At 54.2% G+C, this 22,060-nt stretch overlaps 9 protein-coding genes and 1 non-coding gene across 10 annotated transcripts; 6 read left to right on the forward strand and 4 right to left on the reverse strand.

Moving 5' to 3' along the window:
- Positions 1 to 48: 48 nt before the first annotated feature.
- Positions 49 to 918, forward strand: P153DRAFT_359989 (uncharacterized protein; the record flags this gene model as incomplete). Its single annotated transcript, XM_033666891.1, has 2 exons — positions 49 to 177; positions 283 to 918. The coding sequence occupies 2 exons, from the start codon at positions 49 to 51 to the stop codon at positions 916 to 918; spliced, it is 765 nt and encodes a 254-aa protein (XP_033520033.1).
- Positions 919 to 3,061: 2,143 nt separating this feature from the next.
- P153DRAFT_378508 (iron reductase domain protein) lies at positions 3,062 to 6,050 on the forward strand (the record flags this gene model as incomplete). The annotated part of the gene is made up of 6 exons (XM_033669799.1): positions 3,062 to 3,233; positions 3,284 to 3,538; positions 3,788 to 4,020; positions 4,068 to 4,413; positions 5,355 to 5,462; positions 5,512 to 6,050. 6 exons carry the CDS (start codon positions 3,062 to 3,064, stop codon positions 6,048 to 6,050), a joined length of 1,653 nt encoding a protein of 550 aa, XP_033520034.1.
- Positions 6,051 to 6,554: 504 nt separating this feature from the next.
- Positions 6,555 to 9,256, reverse strand: P153DRAFT_399796 (RNI-like protein). The gene has a single exon (XM_033671762.1). The coding sequence runs from the start codon at positions 8,895 to 8,897 to the stop codon at positions 6,780 to 6,782; it is 2,118 nt and encodes a 705-aa protein (XP_033520035.1). The 5' UTR covers positions 8,898 to 9,256; the 3' UTR covers positions 6,555 to 6,779.
- A 1,101-nt stretch (positions 9,257 to 10,357) lies between these two features.
- Positions 10,358 to 10,902, reverse strand: P153DRAFT_359993 (uncharacterized protein; the record flags this gene model as incomplete). The annotated part of the gene is made up of 2 exons (XM_033666892.1): positions 10,358 to 10,848; positions 10,896 to 10,902. 2 exons carry the CDS (start codon positions 10,900 to 10,902, stop codon positions 10,358 to 10,360), a joined length of 498 nt encoding a protein of 165 aa, XP_033520036.1.
- Positions 10,903 to 11,823: 921 nt separating this feature from the next.
- P153DRAFT_298963 (uncharacterized protein) lies at positions 11,824 to 12,518 on the forward strand (the record flags this gene model as incomplete). Its single annotated transcript, XM_033664245.1, has 3 exons — positions 11,824 to 11,908; positions 11,958 to 12,121; positions 12,177 to 12,518. The coding sequence occupies 3 exons, from the start codon at positions 11,824 to 11,826 to the stop codon at positions 12,516 to 12,518; spliced, it is 591 nt and encodes a 196-aa protein (XP_033520037.1).
- A 330-nt stretch (positions 12,519 to 12,848) lies between these two features.
- P153DRAFT_t103 lies at positions 12,849 to 12,936 on the forward strand. Its single transcript has one exon. It is a non-coding gene; the product is annotated as a tRNA-Arg (tRNA).
- Positions 12,937 to 13,410: 474 nt separating this feature from the next.
- On the forward strand, positions 13,411 to 15,480 carry P153DRAFT_359995 (uncharacterized protein; the record flags this gene model as incomplete). The annotated part of the gene is made up of 2 exons (XM_033666893.1): positions 13,411 to 14,051; positions 14,100 to 15,480. 2 exons carry the CDS (start codon positions 13,411 to 13,413, stop codon positions 15,478 to 15,480), a joined length of 2,022 nt encoding a protein of 673 aa, XP_033520038.1.
- A 1,010-nt stretch (positions 15,481 to 16,490) lies between these two features.
- P153DRAFT_425482 (MFS general substrate transporter) lies at positions 16,491 to 18,858 on the reverse strand. Its single transcript, XM_033672545.1, has 3 exons — positions 18,511 to 18,858; positions 18,193 to 18,448; positions 16,491 to 18,141 (listed from the first exon to the last, which is right to left on the reverse strand). The coding sequence occupies exons 1-3, from the start codon at positions 18,712 to 18,714 to the stop codon at positions 16,862 to 16,864; spliced, it is 1,740 nt and encodes a 579-aa protein (XP_033520039.1). The 5' UTR covers positions 18,715 to 18,858; the 3' UTR covers positions 16,491 to 16,861.
- Positions 18,859 to 19,417: 559 nt separating this feature from the next.
- P153DRAFT_90845 (uncharacterized protein) lies at positions 19,418 to 20,496 on the reverse strand. Its single transcript, XM_033673482.1, has 4 exons — positions 20,340 to 20,496; positions 20,126 to 20,283; positions 19,885 to 20,037; positions 19,418 to 19,823 (listed from the first exon to the last, which is right to left on the reverse strand). Exons 3-4 carry the CDS (start codon positions 20,017 to 20,019, stop codon positions 19,659 to 19,661), a joined length of 300 nt encoding a protein of 99 aa, XP_033520040.1. The 5' UTR covers positions 20,020 to 20,037; positions 20,126 to 20,283; positions 20,340 to 20,496; the 3' UTR covers positions 19,418 to 19,658.
- P153DRAFT_347542 (isoflavone reductase family protein) lies at positions 20,306 to 22,035 on the forward strand. Its single transcript, XM_033666176.1, has 2 exons — positions 20,306 to 20,696; positions 20,744 to 22,035. Exons 1-2 carry the CDS (start codon positions 20,667 to 20,669, stop codon positions 21,653 to 21,655), a joined length of 942 nt encoding a protein of 313 aa, XP_033520041.1. The 5' UTR covers positions 20,306 to 20,666; the 3' UTR covers positions 21,656 to 22,035.
- The last annotated feature ends 25 nt before the right edge of the window (positions 22,036 to 22,060 follow it).

The raw sequence follows: 22,060 nt of genomic DNA on the forward strand, positions 1-22,060 counted from the left end.
TCAGACGTGATCTAAGAGAGACTACCTTGCACGCGCCAAATCGACGATATGACTGCTGCGGAAAAAGCCGGCGAGAAAGCGCCGTTGCAAGCTTTCCGTATAGCTGGACTCCCACCGGACTTCTACTACATTCCAAACTTCATCTCCGAGGAGGAAGAGGTTTCCATGCTGCAGAAAGTGAGTTGCGATTTCCCTCCTATCACATCTACAAGCTCATTTGAAACGTATTCGAAGATGGGTGTTTTCATAAACATGTGAACTACGGCGTTGATTCATGTACAGATCCCGGCTCAGCGATGGATAATACTCACCCACCGGCGTCTTCAAGCGCATCCCTCGACACTGACCAAGAACAATACTCTTTTAGCCGCCCCACTACCGACGTACCTTGTTAATCCAGTTGTGCAGCGCTTCAAAGAACTAGGAATCTTTCAACATACGCCGCATAAGCAGCCTAACCACGTCTTGATCAACGAGTATAACACTGGTGAGGGTATCATGCCACATGAAGATGGTGACGCGTATGCGCCAGTGGTTGCTACTGTGAGCTTGGGAAGTGCTATATGTCTAAACCTTACAACAAGACCAATAGATGCCGCAACGAAGAGGGCATCAGATGTGAAAGAGGAGCCGACGACGAAGTATAACATCCCAACACGGATCGTCCAGGAACCACGCTCCCTGCTCATCATTACTGGCACCGCATATCAAGATCTACTTCATGGAATCGATGCCTTAGATATCGACGAGAATCTCAACGCCGAAACAGTTGCAAACTGGTCGTTGTTGGGGGATCGCGGCGCGTTCGAGGGGGTTGGGGGGCAAATTTTCAGAGAGACGCGGATCAGCTTGACATACCGGGATGTTTTGAAAGTCAGCTCGGCAGCAAGCAAAGTGTTTGGGTTCGGAAAGAGATAGTCTTATGAACAGCGAAAGACACGATTGTATTGATTGCAACAACCGCAGGGATAGGAAGTGCCATTTGGGGATGAATGTCAGCGATCAAGCCATGCAAATGTCGTACACCTGCTGATTGGAGATAACTCTATGAGGCTCGCAACTTGCAGTAGAAAGTCACCAACTCCACTGATAAGTAGTACTAAGCGTTCACGTTAAAGTCCCGAATACCTTTTTCATCATCGCGAAAAAGCTAAGGATGATCGAAGAGGACGAGAAGACGAAAGAGCAGAAGCAACGACGTTGATGACGGCGCCTATACCAGTGCTATCCCATGGAGATATCCAAACGACTTCAACGATCGGAATACGGCTCGTCAGAAAGTCCGTTGGTGACCTCAGCAGTGTCTCGGCCTTCTTTTTATGATGAAGATTACTACGTTTTGCATCAAGATCTCGGAAGCTCGACTCCGAATAAATGATAGTCCTCGAGTGAGGCAGTGCCATTTCTAATCTCGTCCATCAACCAAGACACTTGGAAAGGACCGTTGACAATGAAGTCATCAAGTCGGCCGCAGAAGCTTGGAATGGAAGTGGGGCGCCGTTTGTCTGTTTGACCTATGTGGTTGTCTTGGAAAGTGCCGCCGAAGATACCGATCAGATGTTTCAACTTGTGTGAGATCAGAATCAAACACCGTCTATGCAGTGAGATGGAACACCTTCGAGATAAGGTGTGTTTTGGCTTGTGTGCACGGAGGTGACGCGGTCTTACGGTGCAAGAAATGCAAGGCTGTACAAGCCGAAGATTGTCACCCCAACTTCAAACGTCAGTAGACGTGGCTACCAACCTCAGATTCAGGAATTGTATGTCAAAGTGAGGCCGACCACGGGTTCTCCCGCGGCAGGGATTTATTCGGCGCGGCGGAGGTTGGGATTAATTTATAAAGTTTGTTAACAGTTGATCGGCGTTTACCGCCGCTACATGACAACCCTGAGCACTCTTTGTCGAGTGCAAGGTGTCGGCAACACGGAGACGGCTGTCTTACAGTCCAAGGTTGACATGTGGTAGGGTAGGCCCGAAGCTTGTGTCGCGACTGCCAACGTGGAACGTGCCCCACAAAACACCAAAGATATCCACGTTGCACGAACCACGACTCGCAGATCCTCCACGACCTATATGCGACCGCCCGCAGCTTAGTAAGCGATTAGCCCGGCTCTGCTGTCAAAAACAGTGTCCGTCATTCGTCGGACGCACGATTCTTCGTTGTGCTCACGCTCAGCCTCCACAACCGCGTCAGGGCCAAGCACGCCCAGCATCCGCTATTCTCACGGCTTACGGCATGTTCAGAAGTACACCGTCAAGCCCGCCAGTCACCATGAGTACACCGTCAGACGTCCGGCACTCAAAGCGTCGCAGCGACCATGACGCATGCGGTATCGGTATCTGTGATTAAGGCGCGTCTGGTGTATCTGTAGGCCCAGCGGGTCCCCGCACCAAGCTACGGCCCTACACCCTTACACAGAGACAGGTCAACGTGTAACCTGCAGCGGACGATGTGTAGACTAAGATTCTAGCCACGTTGGACACGCGTCCGTCTGCAGGTGCTGGGTCTTGTAGATATCAAGAATGTCGGCTTCTTGTACGGGGGACTATTAATTTCCCGTTCACCCCCACGAAATAACTACGGACGTTCAACATTCCTCGAACCGTTTCATCTCGTATCGGTCTGGAGTTCGGCTTCCCAAGATCGTACTCTGCATAACCCTTTCGTTGAGTTAGCCTGTCAGATCTGGTGTATTGCCTTGGCAAGCCCGAGTGTCCTCCAGCTCAAGGGCGCCTTGTGTTGGCCAACATCGATTCTTCGTCCCCTCTCGATCGTCATATCGATAGGCCGACACGGTTGCAATGAGGAATAGCAAGAGGGTTGTTGTTTCAACTGGCCTGCTGGCTTTGGGCAAGTATATCGTTATCAAGGTTTCAACAGGGCTGACCGTTTTTAGCGTCTCGCGCCTTGGCTCAGGTGGCCAGCGTCTGTCCTTCAACTGGTGTTTGCTTCAAGCTCAACATTCCTGAGGCCACAGCATCATCTGGGAGTGGTGACATATTCTTCCAGATTTCAGGTCCAAGCAGCTATGAATGGGTAGCTCTAGGTCAGGGACAAGCCATGGCCGGCTCCAACATCTTCGCGGTGTATACCTCTGCAGATGGAAACAACGTGACGCTGTCACCGCGGTTGGGAACTGGCACCCAGATGCCCAATTTCAACGATGATGCAGAAGTGGAATTACTCGAGGGCTCTGGAGTTTCGAATGGTGTCATGACTGCCAATGTCAAGTGTCAGTGATTAAACACATCGTCGGGATCGTAAATGCTGACTGAGGTGCAGGCTCGAGCTGCAGTTCGTGGTCTGGTAACACTGCAGACTTTACGGCTGGGAGTGGGAGCTGGATATATGCCTACCAGGCATCCAATGGACCCAAGAATACCGACGATCAATCAGCTACGATTCGCCAACACAGTGACCGTGGTGTCTTCTCATGGAATTACGCCAGTGCGAAGGGAGGTGACAGCGTTAACCCGCTTGTCAATGCGGCGTCCTCAGGTACCGCAAGTGGAACTGCTACTGGAACGGCAGTCACCTGTATTCCTCGCTCATCACAAACTGCCGCTTCAGCTGGTACTTCAGCGTCGGCTTCGGCTTCGGCTGCGAATCCTACCCAGAGCAGTGCTGCTTCGGACGACACCACCAACTACAGTAGTGCTTGGACCGGAATCCCAACAAACTGGCTCACTGCTAGACCTACTGCGAGACCGACAGGTGTCCCTTATATGAAACGAGAAGATCTGCCCTATTGTGATGAGAGTTCCATTGATGGGACGTCCAATTCAGGTTTCACCGTCATAGAATCCGGCAACGCCTCCAACCGAACGAAGATGCTTATCGCCCATGGCGTCCTTGCAGCTCTCGCATTTGTGATTCTCTTCCCCGCAGGCGCAATTGCAATCCGTCTCGCGTCGTTCCCAGGCGTGGTCATGCTGCATGCCGCATTTCAGTTGTTCGCATACCTAGTCTACATCGCAGGCTTTGGACTGGGCGTATACATCGCTATGGAGATGAACCTCGTAAGCTCACCCATCCCACTGTATCCTACTGGCTAACGAATGTGTAGCTTGACCACTACCATCCAATCATCGGCATCCTAGTCTTCGTACTCGTCTTCTTCCAGCCCATACTAGGGTTCCTCCACCACCTGCTCTTCAAGAAATACCAAAGCCGCACGTTTTGGTCCTACGCGCATATCTGGGTTGGGCGCATCGCCATCACCCTCGGTATCATCAACGGCGGTCTGGGTCTGCAGCTCGCGGACTCGATGGGTATGAGTTCCAAGAAGGGCATCATCGCGTATGGAGTCGTTGCTGGTGTCATGTGGTTGGCGTGGATTGCGGCGATCGTCATTGGAGAGAGGAGGAGAAAGGCAAGAGGCGTGGCGGGTGCGCCTACGAAGTATTACGAGGGTACGAGGGGCTCGGATAGTGGGGTCACGGATGTGCCTTCGCCTGTTAATGGACATTATGCGCCGGGGCAGAGGCATTAGATGGAGTTTGGTTTGGAGGCTCTGAGTCGAAGATGGAGGTCGATAGATAGGTTTATAGATTAGTTTGACGAGCAATGAAAAGATCTAGAATCCAATCGCGAAAATCTATCTCCAGGTGGGAATGCTGAAGATAGTCATTTTACAAATCCATTGAGTTCAGGACATGACGCCATTCGAGAAATTGTGCACTGCAGTCGCGAAGAAGGAGTCGATGAGTTGATCTGATGTTTCCTAGACAAGACAAAAAGAAGCGGTTATCACAGCCATACAAAAATGGGCAAAACATCTTTGTCATGCTCAGGACGACGCGTGCATGATACAGGCGCGAGAGACGCTTGCACGTGAATCTCCAACCGCGCTAAGCCGGATACAGAAGGGGGGTCGAGCCCTTTTTGGTGGCCCGCTGTTGCCCTACAACAGTGAGCCAAAACAACGACGCCCCCCAACGTCTCCACCGAGTCCCCCCGCTGCCACCCTGTCTATATCGCTGCTGCACATCTCTCGCCCCATCTCGATAGCATTGAATCCTTCTGGAACAACCACGACACCACATATCTATTCACCATGGGAGAATCAAGGTAAGCGCTGGGCCCAACTTTTTCCCAGGACACACGACCCCCTCTTGTCGACACGTGCTGACCAGGGCTGCATTGCAGACAGGAACTCGTCGCCTGGTTAAACAACCTCCTCCAGCTCAACATCACAAAGGTCGAACAATGCGGGACTGGGTACGTCACACATGCGCCGAACGGTTGCGGGGCATCCAGCGACATGGGGAGAGGGCGTGCTAACAGACACACGCAGAGCGGCGCTTTGCCAGATCTTTGACAGCATCTTCTGTGAGTATTCCCCGTCTATGAGCCACCTCCAACAACACTAACAAACCCGCAGACGATGTCCCCATGTCGCGAGTCAAGTTCAACGCCAACACCGAGTATGCATACCTGCAAAACTTCAAGATATTGCAGAGTACGACGACACCTCACCCCTCCGAATCGCACACGCTAACACGCCCCAGATACGTTCGCAAAGCACCAGGTCGACAAGCCTATCCGCGTCGAGTCGCTGGTAAAGTGCAAGATGCAGGACAACCTCGAGTTCCTCCAGTTCGTCAAGCAATACTGGGACCAGCACTTCCCTGGCCACGACTACGACCCTGTCGCGCGTCGTAAAGGACAGGCTGGCCTTGCCTCGACCAGCGCCCCTGCACCCCGCGCCGCCGCCCCCGCCGCCGCCCGAAGAGCACCCGCCGCCAGCAACACCGCCGCGCCCAGGACCCGCACACCGATGGGCGCCGGAGGAGGAGCCGCCAGCGCCGCGCTGCGAGAAGAGAACACGCAACTCAAGGAGACAGTCACTGGTCTGGAGCGCGAGCGCGACTTCTACTTCAGCAAACTCCGCGACATCGAGCTGCTGATCCAGCAGGCCATGGAGGCCGACCCCGAGCTCGAAAAGGACGAGGGTCTACTCAAGCAGATCCAGAACATCCTCTACTCGACCGAAGAAGGGTTCGAAATCCCCCCAGAGACCGAGGGCGCCGAGGAAGAAACCTTCTAGTTGCCTGGCTTCATTCCGTCGGATGTGGGTGCTGAGGAGACGCGGGCACAGACTAACGTAGATGCTCGATGCGACGGCCCTATCCAGTCCAGTCCCGTCTAGTCGAACAGCCACAGTGTAAAAGGGGGTGTGTGTGTCGACATATTGCATTTGAGTCGGAGCAGGAAGGGGGGAAAATACCACTTTTTTCTTGGGGGAAAATTAAAGTTTTCCTGTCATTTTGATGAGTTTATGAGTTTGAGAGTCGAATGGACTGAATAGTTGGTCGAGGGGGTTGGGCCACGACGATGGATAGATAGATGGATGGATGGGGGTTTGTGAACTTGCGCGCTTTGCGTGGGAGGGGGGAATGAGTTAAGTAGGCAGGTAGAGGGGAGGGGACGGAAAGTAATATGAATGTTTTTGTTTCCATGCTGGTTGTTTGTTTACTCTCTCGCCTGTGGCTGTCCTGTTGATGCGATTCGATGTGCGAGCCACTCGTCTACCTTTTACACAGGCTAGTACCATCCGACACATAAACGGCAGGAGTCCGTGTATTCGAGTATAGTCATATATGTGGATTGCAAGGAAAGGAGAAAAGGGAGTGAACTGTCATGTCACTCGACCTTTCCAACCGTCTAAAACTGCTCTAACTCCAGATAGACACGTAATAGGTTCATACATCCATAACCGCATAAATCTACCCACAACACCCCAGAAACAAGGAAACCCCCCAACAACCCCATCCCATCACATCACAACACACACCCCCGGCCCACTCCTAGCCCGTCTCCTCCGCCCAACACCCACGCCGACGCCCGCGCCAGCCCCGCCCTCCTCCTCATCCGCATGCATCATCTGCGCCTCCCTCGCCCTCCTGCGGCGCCGGCGTGCATTCGCGCCGCCCATGCCCGCCTCCTCATTCAGCATCATCCAGTCCGTCCATTTGCGCTCGAGGCGGGCCGCAGCGGCAAAGTCGCCCTTGAGGACGCGCTTCGTGTGCTCGTCGACCGTGGGCTGCCAGTTGAGGAAGCACTTCAGGCTGATGATTTCGCGGGGGTGGGTTCCGCTTCCACTTCCGTTTCCAGAAGAAGATGGGGGTGAGATTTCCGCGTTCCGGGACAGGACTTCACGCACGCCGGTCCAGGTCACGTTTGCGCAGTCGTAGGCGACGATGCGCAGGCCGATGTGGGGACGCTCGGAGGCGGAGAGGGCGCGGGTAGCGCGGTTGCGAGTGCGCAGTGTGGCGGCGGCTTCGGCGAGGACGAGGTCCGAGATGCGCGTGTTGTCCATTTCGATGGAAGTTAGGTTGCGGCAGGCTTTGAGGACGGGGAGCATGCCGGCGTCGCCTAGGTTTTCGCAGTAGGTGATGCAGATGTGTTTTAGGTGTGGGGCGCAGGGGGATTCGGCGAGTGTCTTCAGGACGTCGTTGGAGAGGCCTTCGACTTCTTCCATGTCGAGGTGGGTTAGTATGGGCATTGTGGGGAGCAGGGCGGATAGACCGTCGTCGGTTAGGCCGCCGCATTTGGACACTTGGAGGCCTTCTAGGTGAGGCACGTTTCCTGCTAGGGTTTTGATGCCAACGTCGGTTATGCTGCGGCAGCGGGTGAGGTCCAGGCGTTTGAGCTTTCTTGGAGGTACGATCGGGCGGTCAGTCAGAACATCTACTTCTTGACCCACGCCTTCGATGAGTGCGGAGAGGGAGTCGTCGTTGAGGCTATCGCAGTTCTTCAGCTCAAGCCTTTCCAGAGTGTTGCGCTGGAAGATACTGGACATCAGCTCAATGTCGTCCCACCCTCGTACTTCGCCCGCTCGCAGAACTCGAAGGTTCGGGCAGCCCTCGATGACTTTGATCAGACCGCGATTGTCGATGTTGTTGCACCATGAGATGTTCAACGTCTCGACTCGAGGACAGTTGGAAGCAATGATCTTCATGGCAGCATTTGTGGCACCCGTAAGACCGGACAGGTTGACGTGGGCGAGTCGGCTGTTCTGAAGCAGAAAGGTATGGATGGAGGTGCGATCGATTCGGCAGCCTTCGAGCGAAAAGTTCTCGAGATTTCGACAGGCCTCGATGAAGCTGGTGTTGTTCCATTGTTCTTTGAGCTGCACGCAACCCCTCAAGTTCAGATCCTTGACAAACGGACCTGCTGATTTGATGATGTTCACCAATGCATCCGCTGTGATGTCGCGGTAGAATCCATGTGTGTCGAGGTCACCCCATAACTGGCCGTCAAAACACATAGCATGCCATGACTTGGAGACTCTCGAGCATCGCACAATCTCTTTTGGCTGCAGGTATCGCAAGATATGCATGCGAATTTCGGTTGGCATTTCTCCCCAGAAGTTGAAGTTGGGTCGTTTCTTCACTGTCTTCCGAACTGGTCGCGAGAAGTAATCGCCCTCACACTCCAAGCCAGCTCTGGATCGGGGCCTCAGATTGGATGGAAGAGGAGTTGAAGATCGGACGTCAGGAGTCTTCATCCACCGACGAGCCTGTTCATCGTAGAAAGGTGTGCTGGGTGGGCTGTTGGCTACAGAAGTCGGAGCCGTGGAGAAACCATTGGACAGCTCAGACGAGTAGGAGCTGCCATACGCATTGCCGTTACTGTAAGGCGAGCCTGGGTTGGACAGAGACATGCAAGACATTGATGCATTCCCGCTGCTCCTCAGGCTTTGTGAACGGGTTCTGCCCACGCCTGTCAGACTCGGGGAGGAGCCGATCCGATGTAGTCCACTGAACAGGCGCTGTCTACCCTTGGGTTTCGACCGCTCCATTGCCATGACATCACTGGAAGTGCCCGGCGTTGGCAGCGACATCTCGTTGGGGTGCTCGACAACGATCGAGTCGATTGAAAGTGGTTCCATCTCGAGGGTGATGGATTCAGGGCAGGAAAAGAGGGGTCTTGATGTCGCAACAACAGAGTGGTTGTAGAACAAAGACAAAAGCAGAAGTAAAAGGAGAAACGGTTCCTGTCTTCATGCGAGAGCGGAAGAGTGGTAAGCTAATGGCTGACCAGGAGTTGGGGTGCGCGGTTTTTGATAGCGGAACGCTTCTAGAAGAATGCGGGGATGTTGGTCCGCGGACAAGTGCCAATTAGCAAGGTTCAGCTGTTGGCGTAGAGCAGCAGCGGGAGAAACATCGGTCGAAGGCGATGTCCCTTTTCAAGAATGAACAGCAGCATGAGACGTGCGTTTGCAAGATAGAGCGCGTCGACACGCAGATGTATGCATTGCGTTTGCGACGCAGGTGCACCTGCCGTTTTCCTTATCGCGTCTGCCGCTTCGATAAGCTGGTGGTGGGGAGCCACGTGCGCCGTCAGCACCACCATCTTTCTGAGCCTTCAGGTCAAGCGACTGCTGTATCAGTCGCGTGGACAACCCAATCTTTGTAACCAGAGACGAAACGAAGTATGACAGCCCTACAACAACCATGGTTGAGGAGTTTTATCAAGGCCAACTCGCAGTCCGATACCTAGCTCTCCACATCGTTGCGGCTGGGGATATGCAGGGCAAATGCCTACTCAGCTACCCACTAAACTCCCACCAATCCAGTCCGTCTCTAGACGAGAGGCTCAGTCGAGGGGCATCTCGCCCCGCCGCGCCAGGAGAAGTATCGCCACCGCTCGGCAATGCGGTTCGCAGCCCCTTCCCGAGGAGCGGCTCCAACTACGGACTTGAAGGTGTTCCGTCAAGCTCACAGCAACGACAGCGCCGTGGCAAATGCTGTTGAGAGAACTGCTGGGATGTTTGAGACCTGCATAGCGATACGGGTAGATGGCGCGATAAGAAGGCTTCGTCGCGAATCTGAGGTGAGCACGCGGGCACAGGGTAGGTGAAAGGGGTCAGATGCTCCTCGACGCAAGACAACGACGTGCGACTAGCTGGGAGACGTGCCTTGTCGTTGAGAATAGTATGCGAGATCAGCGACATCAACACTTGTTGCAGCTTCAACACGACGACCCAGAAGCTCCGATATGACGCATTCGCCCCACACCTCGGTGGAAATCGCTTACGGAAGGTGGGGTACATGTGGGCGGCCAGATTTGGTGGAGCACATAGGTACCTATCGGTCAAGCGTAAAAGTGGGAAGCAGGCTGCGTTCTTGTAAGCCCTGTAACCTATGCAACTACACTAACAAAAACTACAAAGTACACGCAAGGCGTATGCTAGGAGTTTAGGCTAGGAGTTTAGGCACAAGACTCCTGCACTAACCCTATATGGATTTGTCAAGCGTCGCATGGTTCTTGATATTCCGGCCAACCGAAAGGGTATGCATGTCAGCTCTGCCTCGCTCTACCCGTACCACCAACACCACCAAAATCCCGTCACGACTTCTCCAGATGCGCCAAAAACCTGCCATGCACACCTCTCCACCCCTCTTCGCACTTCGCCTTCACAAAACCCACTACCATCCTATTCCCCTTGATCTCCATATCCTCCACCAGACACCACTCTCCCTGCCCTCTCTCCTCCTCCGCTAACGTCTCCGCCCTGATGATCCTCCACGTCGTCTTCTGAACCAAGCCCAATGGCGCCTTGATCAGCCACTCCGCGCCGTCGTCCATGTCGGTAATCTCAGACTCGAACGTGACCCTCGAGTCCCATAGTCCAGCGGGCAGCGCGTGCACGGTGTCCGTTATTTTGTAGCGCTTCGTGTTTGGAGCTGAGGGGAGGGGCGGCAGAGTCTCGTAGTGGGAGAGCTCGGGGTCCAGGCGGATCAGAAGGTCATGATTGTGCAGAATCGTGAGTGCAGTCTGGATGGTTGTGGCGCTTGGGAGAGGGGTTACGTGGTGGAGGGCCGCTGTTGTTGAAAAGGCTGTGTGGTGTTAGGGGGTATACATCTAGGAGAATGGGTATGCATACAGAACATGGTTGCGGTGTTGAGTGCCGTAGTGTTTAGACGCGTTGTTTCGTCTGGAGTAACGGTCAACGGCGTGTTTTGATCCCTACAACAGCTTCAATCGTGGGTATGGCGCGTTAATTCAGATAGGGGAGACGCGATCGTTCACTTGTCAAAGATACAAAGCCATTTCAAAACAGCCGTGTCTCCTTCAGGGTTAGTTCTACGGTTACATGCCTATCAAACGTCACAGCTAAGTAGCCCGTCCTCTCGTGGTAGCGCGAAACCTGGAAGTAGTGTAGTGGTGGGATCCGACCGCACAGAATTGGCAGAACAGTAGAGTTTTACTCGATTCGAAAAAGTGCGAAGGCTTTGGTTATATCTTACGAGTCTACGACTCTTTTTGTAGACTTTGCATTGAGGTGCTGTAGTTGCTGTGGTGGGATGTCGCTTGTTATGACGACAAACTTGGTTTCGGGATTCCGGGGTTCCGGGTTTCGCGCTACCGCGAGCTCTCGCGTCAAGCTGAGAGCCGAAATAGTGTGATGGCGGGGTGTAATCGTTGGGGAAGTATTATTGTATTGTTGCTTTTCAGACGCCGACCTTGTTTCCGGCTTTTCAGGAGCCCGAGAGTGCATTCCACTTCCCCATCTGAGCGTGTAACCTATTGCACAGTCTCTGTACAATTCCCTCAGTCGCACGCCTGATCCTCACGATAGTTCCATAACGTAGTAAGGGAGCATTCGACGAAATGATATGATTGGTGTACGACATGCATGAGGCTTGAGCTTGGTGAGCTTGTTGAGCTTGCTGAGTGGTCTGATCTATATACGGATGTCCTTCTTCATCAACTCTCATTCCTCAATCCACAACTCACATCATCCCACTATTCAAAGTCCCACCTGAAGGCAAAGCTCGCCAGATCTTCACTCCGTGAGCTGCAACATCATCATGGCGTCTCTTCTCAATCAGCAGATCCCAACTGGGCTGTGGATTGCGCAGACTGTCGGTATCACCGCAAGCACATACCTTCTAGGTATATACCCCTCCAAACACCAACAACGCCCATACTCACAAAGTCACAGGTGCAACCGCCACACTATCCTTCATCGCCATCCCCACAGTGATGCTAGCCCCCGCGCCCCTCGCCGCAAAGCAATGGCGCAGCGTCTACGACAGAGGCATACTCGTCGGCCCACCCCTCTCAATCCTCAGCACCCTAGCGATCGGATACCTAGCCTACAACCGTGTGTCCCCTCCCTCCCCCTATATCTTCCATCTCTAACCAACCCGCCAACACAGAGGACAGATCTTCCACGCCCTTCAAGCTCAACGTCACCGCCGCCGCCTTCCTCGCCAGCTTCGTCCCCTTCACCTTTTTCTTCATTGTGCCGACCAACGAAGCCCTCTTCGCCAAAGAAGAACAACTCGCTTCTGCGTCCCTGACGGATAAGAATGTGGAAGAGGGGGTTGCGGAGGCGGAGACCACGCATGCTCTGATTGATAAGTGGGGTGTGGTGAACCTTGGGCGCGCGGCGCTCGTTGCGGTCGCGAGTGTTTGCACTGTGCTTGCTGCGCTCGACAAGCGCGAGGTGTTCAAGTTTGGGAGCGTTGGGTTGAAGAGCGGGGCGAATAGACTTGGATAGATGGTGGGGAGATGATTGGAGAAGCTGTTATGTTGGGAGGTTGTATTGGCAGGCGTATGGAAGTGATTTGCTCTCGTCGTCTTTGTGGGCTGACTGTTCCAGTATGCGAATATCCGTGGGATCCGGGAAATCTAAGCTTGAAGCTGGATAGTATGTATAATTGAGTCCGTCGCGTGTGTGTGGAAGGGTATACCCCTCACCGCAGGTCTACCTTTCTCTCCCTTATCCCCTCTCTTTCTCTTCCTCTATCTATTTCTTACATCTCTGCCTCATTACATGCACCAATTTGTCCCGCGGAATTCGTCTACATCTCACCAATTACTTCAAAATGGCCTGCTGGCCCAATGGCAAGGCGCTTGACTACGATTCCTCTGAGTCTGACATCAAGAGATTGCAGGTTCGAACCTTGCGTAGGTCAGTTTTTTTGGCATCTTTTGCGCCCTTGTTGCGTTCTCGGAGGCTGTAGAAGTGGTAGATTGGATGGTGTTTGGTCGGTGAAAGGACGTGGTATGTTTAATTCCAGACGGGGCTTCTTTCCTTTGGCTGCAACGGCCGAAATCTGTGAATAACCTACTAATAGTACTTGAGACACAGAACAACTACGCTTCGATAAAGGCTGAGTGAAAACACTCGGCGACTTGTCGATCCAGGAGATTAATAGCATCGCGTCACGTCACGGTGAACCGCGCTAACCGCTTATGGCGGACCACCAGCCACTCGCCCCTTCATCGCAAACGCGTAAACTCGTGACGCAGATGAACGCGTACCGCGATCTTTGCGCCCCATACAATACAAGATCTCGTCCTCTCACAACTGCCTTACTGCTTTACTAGATTACATCTGAAATATCGCTTCACTCACGCGATTCACCCTCCTAGCACAACCAGCACCAATGATCCTCGGTCTCCCACCACGCAACGAGTGGGTCCCCCGGAACCAAAGGCCAATACACAAATACATTAAAGCCCTCCGAGAAGCGCACAAATCCGGTTCGCCGCCCACAGCGCCTATTGTAGCACCTTTGTTTGGCCTGCTGGACGGACAGCATCCCCACGTGTATAGTCGGAGGCTAGGGTTTGTGGAAGAAGACGAGTGCGGTGTGACGCCGAGGTTCACGTGTGAGGATGCGAATGCGTTGTGGTGGCGGACTGAGAGGGTTGTGGATGTGTATGTGAGTGGGGAGAGGGACTTTGAGAGGGAACGCGAGAGGGGTGGGTTTCTTGAGGGGGATGTGAGGGAGGTGCTTGGTTGTGAGGGGTGGGGGGAGCGGGTTTGGGGGGCTGGTGATGAGGGTATGCAGAGATTGGGGAAGAGGGAGAGTGGATTGACTGGTCAAGGGCGGGAACGGAACGGAACTCGTGCGTCTGAAGCGCGGGGTTCGATTGAGGATTATCCGCTGTCTCCAGATCGAGCGATGAGCGATGTGGATGCGATTGATGAACGTGCTAACACACCACGATGGGCCAGTCTTGATGATAATCATCAAGTTCGTCGCGACGAGGAGGGAAATGAAATTGTCAATGACATGGAGCAGTATGTTCTTCGCGTATCTATCGTTTCACTTTGCTGACCAGTTCGTAGAATCGTTACGGATGTGCGGTGCTGGATAGCAGCTCGTATCCAGAGCAAGATCAGTGTCGAGAAGAAGGAGAAGGATACGCCAGCGTCTGTTAAACTAAATCACCTGCCTGGTCGACGATTCTCTGCACTGCCCGCGATCGAAAATCTGGATATTGACTGTGAAGATAGCGACCAAGACGAACATCTACAACCCCGTAGATGTGACCGCCGAACCGAGAGCTTGAGAGAGCAATCGGTTCTCCGGCAGCTGTCCGTAGCACGAAGTCCCGTCAAATCGAACATCGACAATAGTATGCCTAGGGTTATTTGTAAAGCTAAGAGTAAGCGACCGCGAGGACGACGCAGTACGCAATGTCTACGGACACCCGCAAAGGATCAGCAGATAGTTGGGGACGCCCGAGTCCAGACGCAGATCTCAGACAAAGAAAACATTGGAAGAGGAGCAACTACGCCGTCAATCAGTGATCGAGATCCCGTACTCAACGCAAAACCCGAACCATATACAGGCGGCTGTGGCAGCAGCCTGTGCACTCTTCCGGCACCACCATCGCACATGGTCCTCCCTCCAACTCCACCTCGTAGTGACATATCGACTATTCGAAGACAACCGTTACAGGAACGGTCCCCACCGTCCGGGAAGAAACGTATGGCTTTTCTTGAGGCGCCACGATGTGTCAAGAGGCGTGCTGTCGCAGTGCAGATTCGAGTGCAGTCGCGAAGTCCTGCGAGGAATAGCACGGCACGTTGCCTGGAGCGAGATGACCCTGAACGCATTCAGCCAAATCTCCGAACGAAGAGCTCCGACGACGACAACAACAGACTAACCCCATGTACAAGTAATTTCAACCCTGACACAACCAGCAAGACCCCTTTCAACCCGCAACCCCACGAAACAGCCACGTCAATCAAGGTCGCACATCCTAAATGCACCCCATCAACTGTTCAAAAGCCCGAACCCACAACCCACACCTCACTGAAAAACCAACTCCGCCACTCCCTCAAAACCCTTCTTCGCGATCAACCTCCCTATGCCGTGGTAGAAACTCACATCCTCCCCCTCGTCCTACGCGTCGCCACCGCAACACCACGGGACCACGCAGCCCTGCAGGATACCTCCCGAGTGCTAGCCTGCTGGTGTTCACTCATTCACCGACTGGGACAAACCGGTGGGATGTGTGGGGATCCTTTTGTGGTGGACGATGGGGATGGGAAGGTAGACGAGGAGGAATGGCGACCTGATACGTTGTCTGAGGATCTTACGGCATTCTTCGGTGACTTGCTAGATGGGAGGTTGCCGTTTGGGTATTGGGGGTTTGGGGATAGGTTGGGGGCGTATAATGAGGGGTTGATGGAGCGGTTTGCTGTCAAGGAGAGGGGGTGAGCAGGGAAAGTGCGCGTGTTTGAGTTGAGGAATGGATATCGTGATGGGGACGGATAGGGGGATAGGGGGATAGCTTGGTTGGCGAGGATCTCCTATGAGAAGGTTGTAGGATTGAAGCTGTGGTGGCGGGTTCAGCGTTTGTATAGACTCAGTCTACGACACGCACTCATGTTGCACTGGTATAGCAAAGCTTCTCAGTATGATACAAAGACTCGGTGTTCAGGAAACTACAACAATCACAATATCAGAGATCTCGTACCTTCGAAGCAATACCTAGAAAACTACATGCTCAGTGTCATTATAATGCGGTTTCTCCAGTCCATTCAACTCCCTATCAGCGCAGTTTGATGTACCACCAAACTCACAGCACAGTTGTATACCTACTCTTCTATGTCACCTCACTATCTCCTTCACTGTGTTTCTCTTACGTCCTGTTCAAATTTTATTTACACCGCTAAACGCCAATGCATAGACTTCACCATCCTCGAGAATCGTTTTAACATCCCCACTTATACCTCGCTCATCATCTAACCCTTCCTTCCGCATTACCCTAACCCCTCACACCTCTTCCCTAACCTCGCGAAAACGTCCATCACGCTGACGAGCTGTAGCCTCACACCAAACACGCCCAGGCCCAAACGCAGCGTACTTCATCGTCATATGAGTATCTTCGTTCTCCTGCGTCCAGAACCCTTACTACTGTCCAGCACCGGTACCATAGATCGCCTATCCGCTATAACTTCCAGGATAGGCAAACGCGGTGTGAAAGCCGCTCAGGCCACTCTGACTCGGCACAAGGAGAAATGCAACCCAGGATAACATAATGTAGTAGTGGACTGCTGGTTGTGTTTTGTATGTCGTTTGGGGAGGCGGTGCGGTGCGGTGCGGGGACTGACTAAGTGGGTGGAGTTTTTGCTTTGATGGTTTGATGGTTTGATGTTTGGGGATAGTTATATATATATGTATGAAGTTATATAATAGTAGAGTATACATCCAGACAGACAGACAGACAGATAAATAACAGGACATAACTACTTCAATACACTGCACTACTATCACTATAGCAGACTAGACTAGACCGGATGGTGCGATGTCGCAAACCCGGACATCCTTTAACTTCACGATTTTCCGCTCTGATATGACAATTTGCGGGCGAAGCAGCAAAGGGAGAGGGAGATTTGTACACTACAGGCTGCCCTATGCTACACCCACAGTTCAACACGTATCACAGCATCTATCTAGATTTCTGCTTTTATTTACGTATATCCCATTTTCTTTTGCATTTCCCAGCAAGCTGGATGGGAATAGGAAAGTGAAGATAATGTCCTATAGCATGCAAGTTCGCACCACAAACCCTACACGCACAACAACACCTCCCCCCTTACAGCCCATAAACAAAAGTAACCCTCTCATCGCCCTCCCTCGGCGCCCTCGCCGCACTTTCAACCCACTCCCGCACACCCCTACCCCCCACCACCCTCGCAACCCCCACAGCCCATCCCCTTCCCCCACTCATCGCCACCGGCCCCTTCCCCGCCCTCCTCTCGCGCTCAACATCCGCCTCGCTCCACCCGCGTAGCAGCGCCCTCCTCCTCCGATTCTCCTTGCGCAGACGCCGTAGGAAGAGAATGTAGCCTACGGCTGCACACGCGACGCACGCCAGCGTGACGCAGAACGGGACGATATACCCCTTGTCCGCGAAGCGGGGGCGGAATAACATGGCGGAAAGCACACCAGCGAGGTTTCCCCACCCGTTGATGCCGAGGAGGAGAGCGCGTTTACCCGGCTGGGGGGTGTTATCTGCGATCCAAGCGACTGTGAGCGGGGAGGCGATGTAGTTCCCACTGACGAGGACGTTGAGGGCGAGGTAGCGCGGGACAGGCCAGGAAGTGGGGAGGACGACGACAGCGGCGAGGCCTGTGACTGTGATGGCGAGGCCGTGGAGGATGGGGCGGAGGCGCGTGCGGTGCTTGTCGCTGTGGTGGGCGAAGAGGTAGAGGGTTATTGCGCCGCAGAGGTGGGGTGGGGCGGTGAGCAGGTTTGTGAGGGCTGGGGAGGGGGATTGTGTTAGGGGCGCGAGGACGAGGGGGAGGAAGACGGAGAAGGCGTAGACGGGGACGGCGGAGAGGATGTTGCAGGCGAGGAGGTGCCAGATGTTGGGGTCGAGGAGGGCGGAGAGCATGTCGTGTGGGGTGATGCCGCGGTCGTCGATGGAGGCGTGGTCTTTGGGGGTGGGGGGCTGGGAGGGGTGTAGCAGGCCGTGGGACTCGTCGGAGGGGTGGTCGTGGTCGTCTTCGTCGTGGGTGCTTGTCGGCGGTTCGGACTGCAGGGCTCGGTCGCGGAGGACGCGCGACGAGGCGTATTCGCGCTCGTCGGGCATGAGGAACCAGGCTGTCTCTACGCTGTGCGGCAGCCAGAAGTAGCCCACGACAGCGATCATCATGGTCAGACTGCCTTCCAGAAAGAACAGCACCTGCCACGACTTCCACCCGTTATCCCCGCCAGCATCCCCCTTGAAGTGCGAGAAGACCAGATAGCTGAGAAGCCCGCCCAGCGCCCCCCCAACAGCCGCCTGGCCATAGAACAGCGACAATCGTCGTCCAAACTCAAAGCGCGTGTAGAACAGCGACAAATACGAGACAGTAACGGGGTAGAATCCAGCTATCACACGTCAGCATCCATCTCCAAATCAACCCACAACCCGCATCGTACCCTCCAAGCACCCAATAACAATCCTAAGCGTATACAGCTCCCACTTCCTCCTCACCCAAACATGCAGCGCAGTGCTAACCCCCCACAACAACATACAACTCGGCACCCACAGCACCATGCCATAGCGCCTCCCCAGCGCGGCACCCAGGGGCTGCAACGCAACGAAGAACGCAAAGAAAAGCGCCACAGCGGTATTCAGATCCGTCTTCGCAAGTCCAATATCAGCAGTAAAGTGCGCAGACTCCGCATTGCCTATCTACACGCCCACCACCCACCATCAGCAACAGCGCTACAAGCAGTACGAGGAGACGGACATACATTCGACTTATCAAGCGAATTGAAGAGGAACAGCAGCGCGAGGAAGGGGAGGAGCACGCAGTCGAGCTTGCGCAGCGTGCGCCGGTGGACGCGCACGTCGACGGGGAACGCGCTTTCGAGTTCATCTGGCGGCATGGCGTAGGCGTGGGCGTGCCGTGATGTTGGGGAAGCTTGGGTGAGCTCCATGGCTTCACCGGCGGTCATGGCGTCGATCGGACGCGCCAAGATGGTCGGGCGGTGCGGACGGGCTCATTACGCTGCCGGGGGTGTCGGATGGCCGGTGGTGAGCGTGCGGTGCATGTCGTGATTGCTGCATGGTGGGATCGTCTTGCGCATGCTCGTCTTTTGTTGGACCCTGGGGTTGTTGTTGATTGGAGAGGACGGGCATGGCGCGCTCGCGTAGGTGATCGTCCTTCTCAACGTTATCAGATGCTGGAATTATTATGCAGATAGCTGCATCATTTCTACAGACTTTGCAGTGATTTATCAATTCGTCGATTTCTGCTCATCGATTTGTCAACCAGCATATCCGGGACTGTTGATAATCACGGGAAATGAATGTATTCTACACTCCCCGTTGTCTCACTCTCGATTTATCTACCTCCCTAAACGTCCTTCTACGGACATGATAAATGGAACAAACATCATAGATCTACCAAAAATATAACACGCTCGACATTTCATCCCCTCACCAGAATACATTCACACCTTCCTTGAGACAATCTCCGCTCACTCACTGTGCACATGGAGATCAAGTACCCAGACGAGCTGATAATACTCATTCCCGTTTCCCAACATGACAACCACGTACCAGGAAGAGAGATGAACGCGGTAGTGGCAGACATGCAAGTGTTGAAATGGGTAGATGGGGATAGAAAATGGGTTATCTTCGCGGGGTGAAGATGATGGGATATGTATGCAGCAGATATAATGGAAGCGGTCTAGTTCTTTGCTTGTTTCTGTGTTATGTTGTGGTGTGGGATGGGCGAGTGGGGTTGTATACACTTCCAGAAGGCGCATAGCGTCTGGATATAGTGCCTAGTCGTATTGTCCCAGACTACACACTTCCTATCCGATACGTCCAACCCCATTCATTCATCAATCCACCCGCCTAATATGTACAAGTACACACCCTCCCTAGCATCACCCTACAACTTGCTAATAAACAGCCTAGCAGCGAAAAGACGCACGCGTTGGGGCAGAATGTACTTGGACATGATGTAGATGAGGGACGGCAGCAGGACAAACGCCACCGTCGTCTCGTTGACGAAGAAGAACGGGATAAGCTGGGGCATAGCCGACTTGAGCATCGTCTATTACTCGTCAGTTCCTGTCCTGCACACACTCTCCTGCCGCCTCGGACATGGGGCATACCATCTGCTGGGCGCCAACCTCAGTCTTCTTGTTCTGCTGGGCGGCGAGCGCGGGGCGTGCGAGCAAGGCGGGGCGGACGGCCGTGGGCGCGCGGAAGGCGGCCCTGGCGAAGGGGCGGAGGATGCGGGCGTTCATCGTGGTGGATGTGGGTGTCTGAAGTGTGGGTCAGCGCGCTGCTGCTGGTGCGGATGGGGAGGGGCCAATTGGCGGGGTGTGGATTGCGAGGGGAGGGGAGGTGTACTGGACGGCGGTGCAGAGGCCCGTGGTGATGACTGGTGATGGGGGTGGTGGTCGTCGCTGGTGTTGTCGGCAAAAGCTCTTGCAGATGTCGGCGCCGGAAAGAGCCGTGTCACGTGGTGCTGGCGATTGACTTTCTCCCCGCATTGCGGACGTCTTCAACTTTGCTTTCGATGTGAGTGATGATTGGGTGTGCGAATGGTTTTGTTTGTACTGACTAGATTCTAGACTGTATTTGATCATCTCTTGCTTTGCCTAGCACGTTGCTTGGTGCTATCCGCCACTCGTCCAAGGAGACCCTCCTCATACTGGTGTAGGCACATCACGATCCCGAATGGTCACCCCACCAGGCCTAAGTACACAGTCGTCGCAAATCGTGTTCTGAACAGCTGACAATGCCACCCTCATGCTATCTCATCTCAAATGTTAGCTTCCATTGATCCGCATCGGAAAAAATGCACGACCATCAAATATAAAGACACCCATCCATCCATCCATCTCTCACCTCTCCAGCCCCCAGCCCCCACGACTCATCACGCCCCAAAATGGCAATCGAAAACATCACAATAATCGGGGTGAGCAGCCCAACCCACCGCACCACCCCCCAACTCACCCCCACCAGAACAGCTCACTCACCCACCCCATCATAACCGCCCTCCTCTCCACCCCATCCCCCACCCCCTACAAAATCTCTATCCTAACCCACCCCTCACACCCCCTCTCCCTCCCCCCACACATCCCCCCTAACACCATAACCCACAAAACCAGCGACTTCACGCCCTCCTCCCTGCACGCCGCCTTCCTCGCCCAAGACCTCCTGATCAGCATAACCTCCGGCACCGACACCGCGCTGCAAACCCGCATCATCACCGCCGCCCTCGCCGCAGGTGTGCCACGCTTCATCCCCCACGAATTCACCCACGATACGCAAAACCCGCGTATCCAGTCCCGGCTCCCCGCCTCCGCCGCGCGTGCAAAAGTCCTCGCCCACCTCGCTGCGCAGGATGGCCAGATCGAGTACGTGGGCGTAGCAACGGGGTACGCGCTCGACGCCGCGCTCGCCAGCGGGGAGATGGGCTTCGATCTCGCGTGGCACAGCGCGACGATGCATGGGGCTGGGACGGAAGTGTTCCCCGCCTCTAGCCTCGCGTATGTGGGGCGCGTTGTGGCTGCCGTTGTGCGCCGCTGGGATGTAGTGCGGAATTCGTATATCTATGCTGCGGGTGTGTTGACGTGCGCGGAAGAGGTGCTGGGTGCGGTTGAGCGGGTTACGGGGAGGGAGTGGACGGTGGGGAGGTATGGGGTGGAGGAATGTGTGCGCGAGGGGGGGGAGAGGATTAAGCGTGGGTTTCTGGATTCGGGCGTTGAGTTGCTGGAGAGGAGTTTGCTTTATGATGGGGGGGTGGGGGGTGTGGAGCCTTTTCGGACGCGCGGTGCAAGGGAGATTTTGGGGCTGGAGGGGGAGACGGTGCAGGGTGTTGTGGAGGCGGCGTATCATGCGTTTAAGCACAGGGCGGAGGGGTGTGGGTGTTAGGTATGGGGGTGTTGCTGTCGGGGGGTGTTTGGTTGTCCTGGGACGCAATAATCGGCGTGATTAAGGGCCGTATACTCAACAGGTTATGCGCGTCTATCCATATACTAACTATATTATATACCTTGTCAAAACCAAGTATAGCAGATGCCGAACCTGCAAAGACAAAGAAAGTGTGATTCGAAAAGATTGGAGTCTGGTACACAGAGATGCCTGGAACGTACGTGTCAGTAGCATACCCACACTCCAGAACACCTTGTAACGAGCATGATGATACCATGCCAACGTAGGACCGCAACATTCTAGAAAATACCTTAGCAAGCTGTGTTGTACACACACACACATACACACGCGACTGCGTTCTTTCTCTCGCTCACGAGGACGGGGATGCGGATGTAGGGAGAAGGG

The sequence above is a fragment of the Dothidotthia symphoricarpi genome, assembly GCF_010015815.1.
Source record: "Dothidotthia symphoricarpi CBS 119687 unplaced genomic scaffold P153scaffold_19, whole genome shotgun sequence".
Classification (NCBI taxonomy): domain Eukaryota; kingdom Fungi; phylum Ascomycota; class Dothideomycetes; order Pleosporales; family Dothidotthiaceae; genus Dothidotthia; species Dothidotthia symphoricarpi.

What these genes read in the sequence shown, in the direction of transcription:
- P153DRAFT_90845 (XM_033673482.1), bottom strand. Translation starts at nt 20,019, where the DNA reads ATGAACGCCCGCATCCTCCGCCCCTTCGCCAGGGCCGCCTTCCGCGCG. An exon ending in AGGTTGGCGCCCAGCAGATG is followed by an intron (nt 19,824 to 19,884) that starts GTATGCCCCATG and finishes GACGAGTAATAG; the next exon opens with ACGATGCTCAAGTCGGCTAT.
- P153DRAFT_425482 (XM_033672545.1), bottom strand. Translation starts at nt 18,714, where the DNA reads ATGACCGCCGGTGAAGCCATGGAGCTCACCCAAGCTTCCCCAACATCA. An exon ending in ATTCGCTTGATAAGTCGAAT is followed by an intron (nt 18,449 to 18,510) that starts GTATGTCCGTCT and finishes GTGGGCGTGTAG; the next exon opens with ATAGGCAATGCGGAGTCTGC. An exon ending in TGTTATTGGGTGCTTGGAGG is followed by an intron (nt 18,142 to 18,192) that starts GTACGATGCGGG and finishes GACGTGTGATAG; the next exon opens with CTGGATTCTACCCCGTTACT.
- P153DRAFT_399796 (XM_033671762.1), bottom strand. Translation starts at nt 8,897, where the DNA reads ATGGAACCACTTTCAATCGACTCGATCGTTGTCGAGCACCCCAACGAG.
- P153DRAFT_347542 (XM_033666176.1), top strand. Translation starts at nt 20,667, where the DNA reads ATGGCAATCGAAAACATCACAATAATCGGG. An exon ending in AAAACATCACAATAATCGGG is followed by an intron (nt 20,697 to 20,743) that starts GTGAGCAGCCCA and finishes CACCCCCACCAG; the next exon opens with AACAGCTCACTCACCCACCC.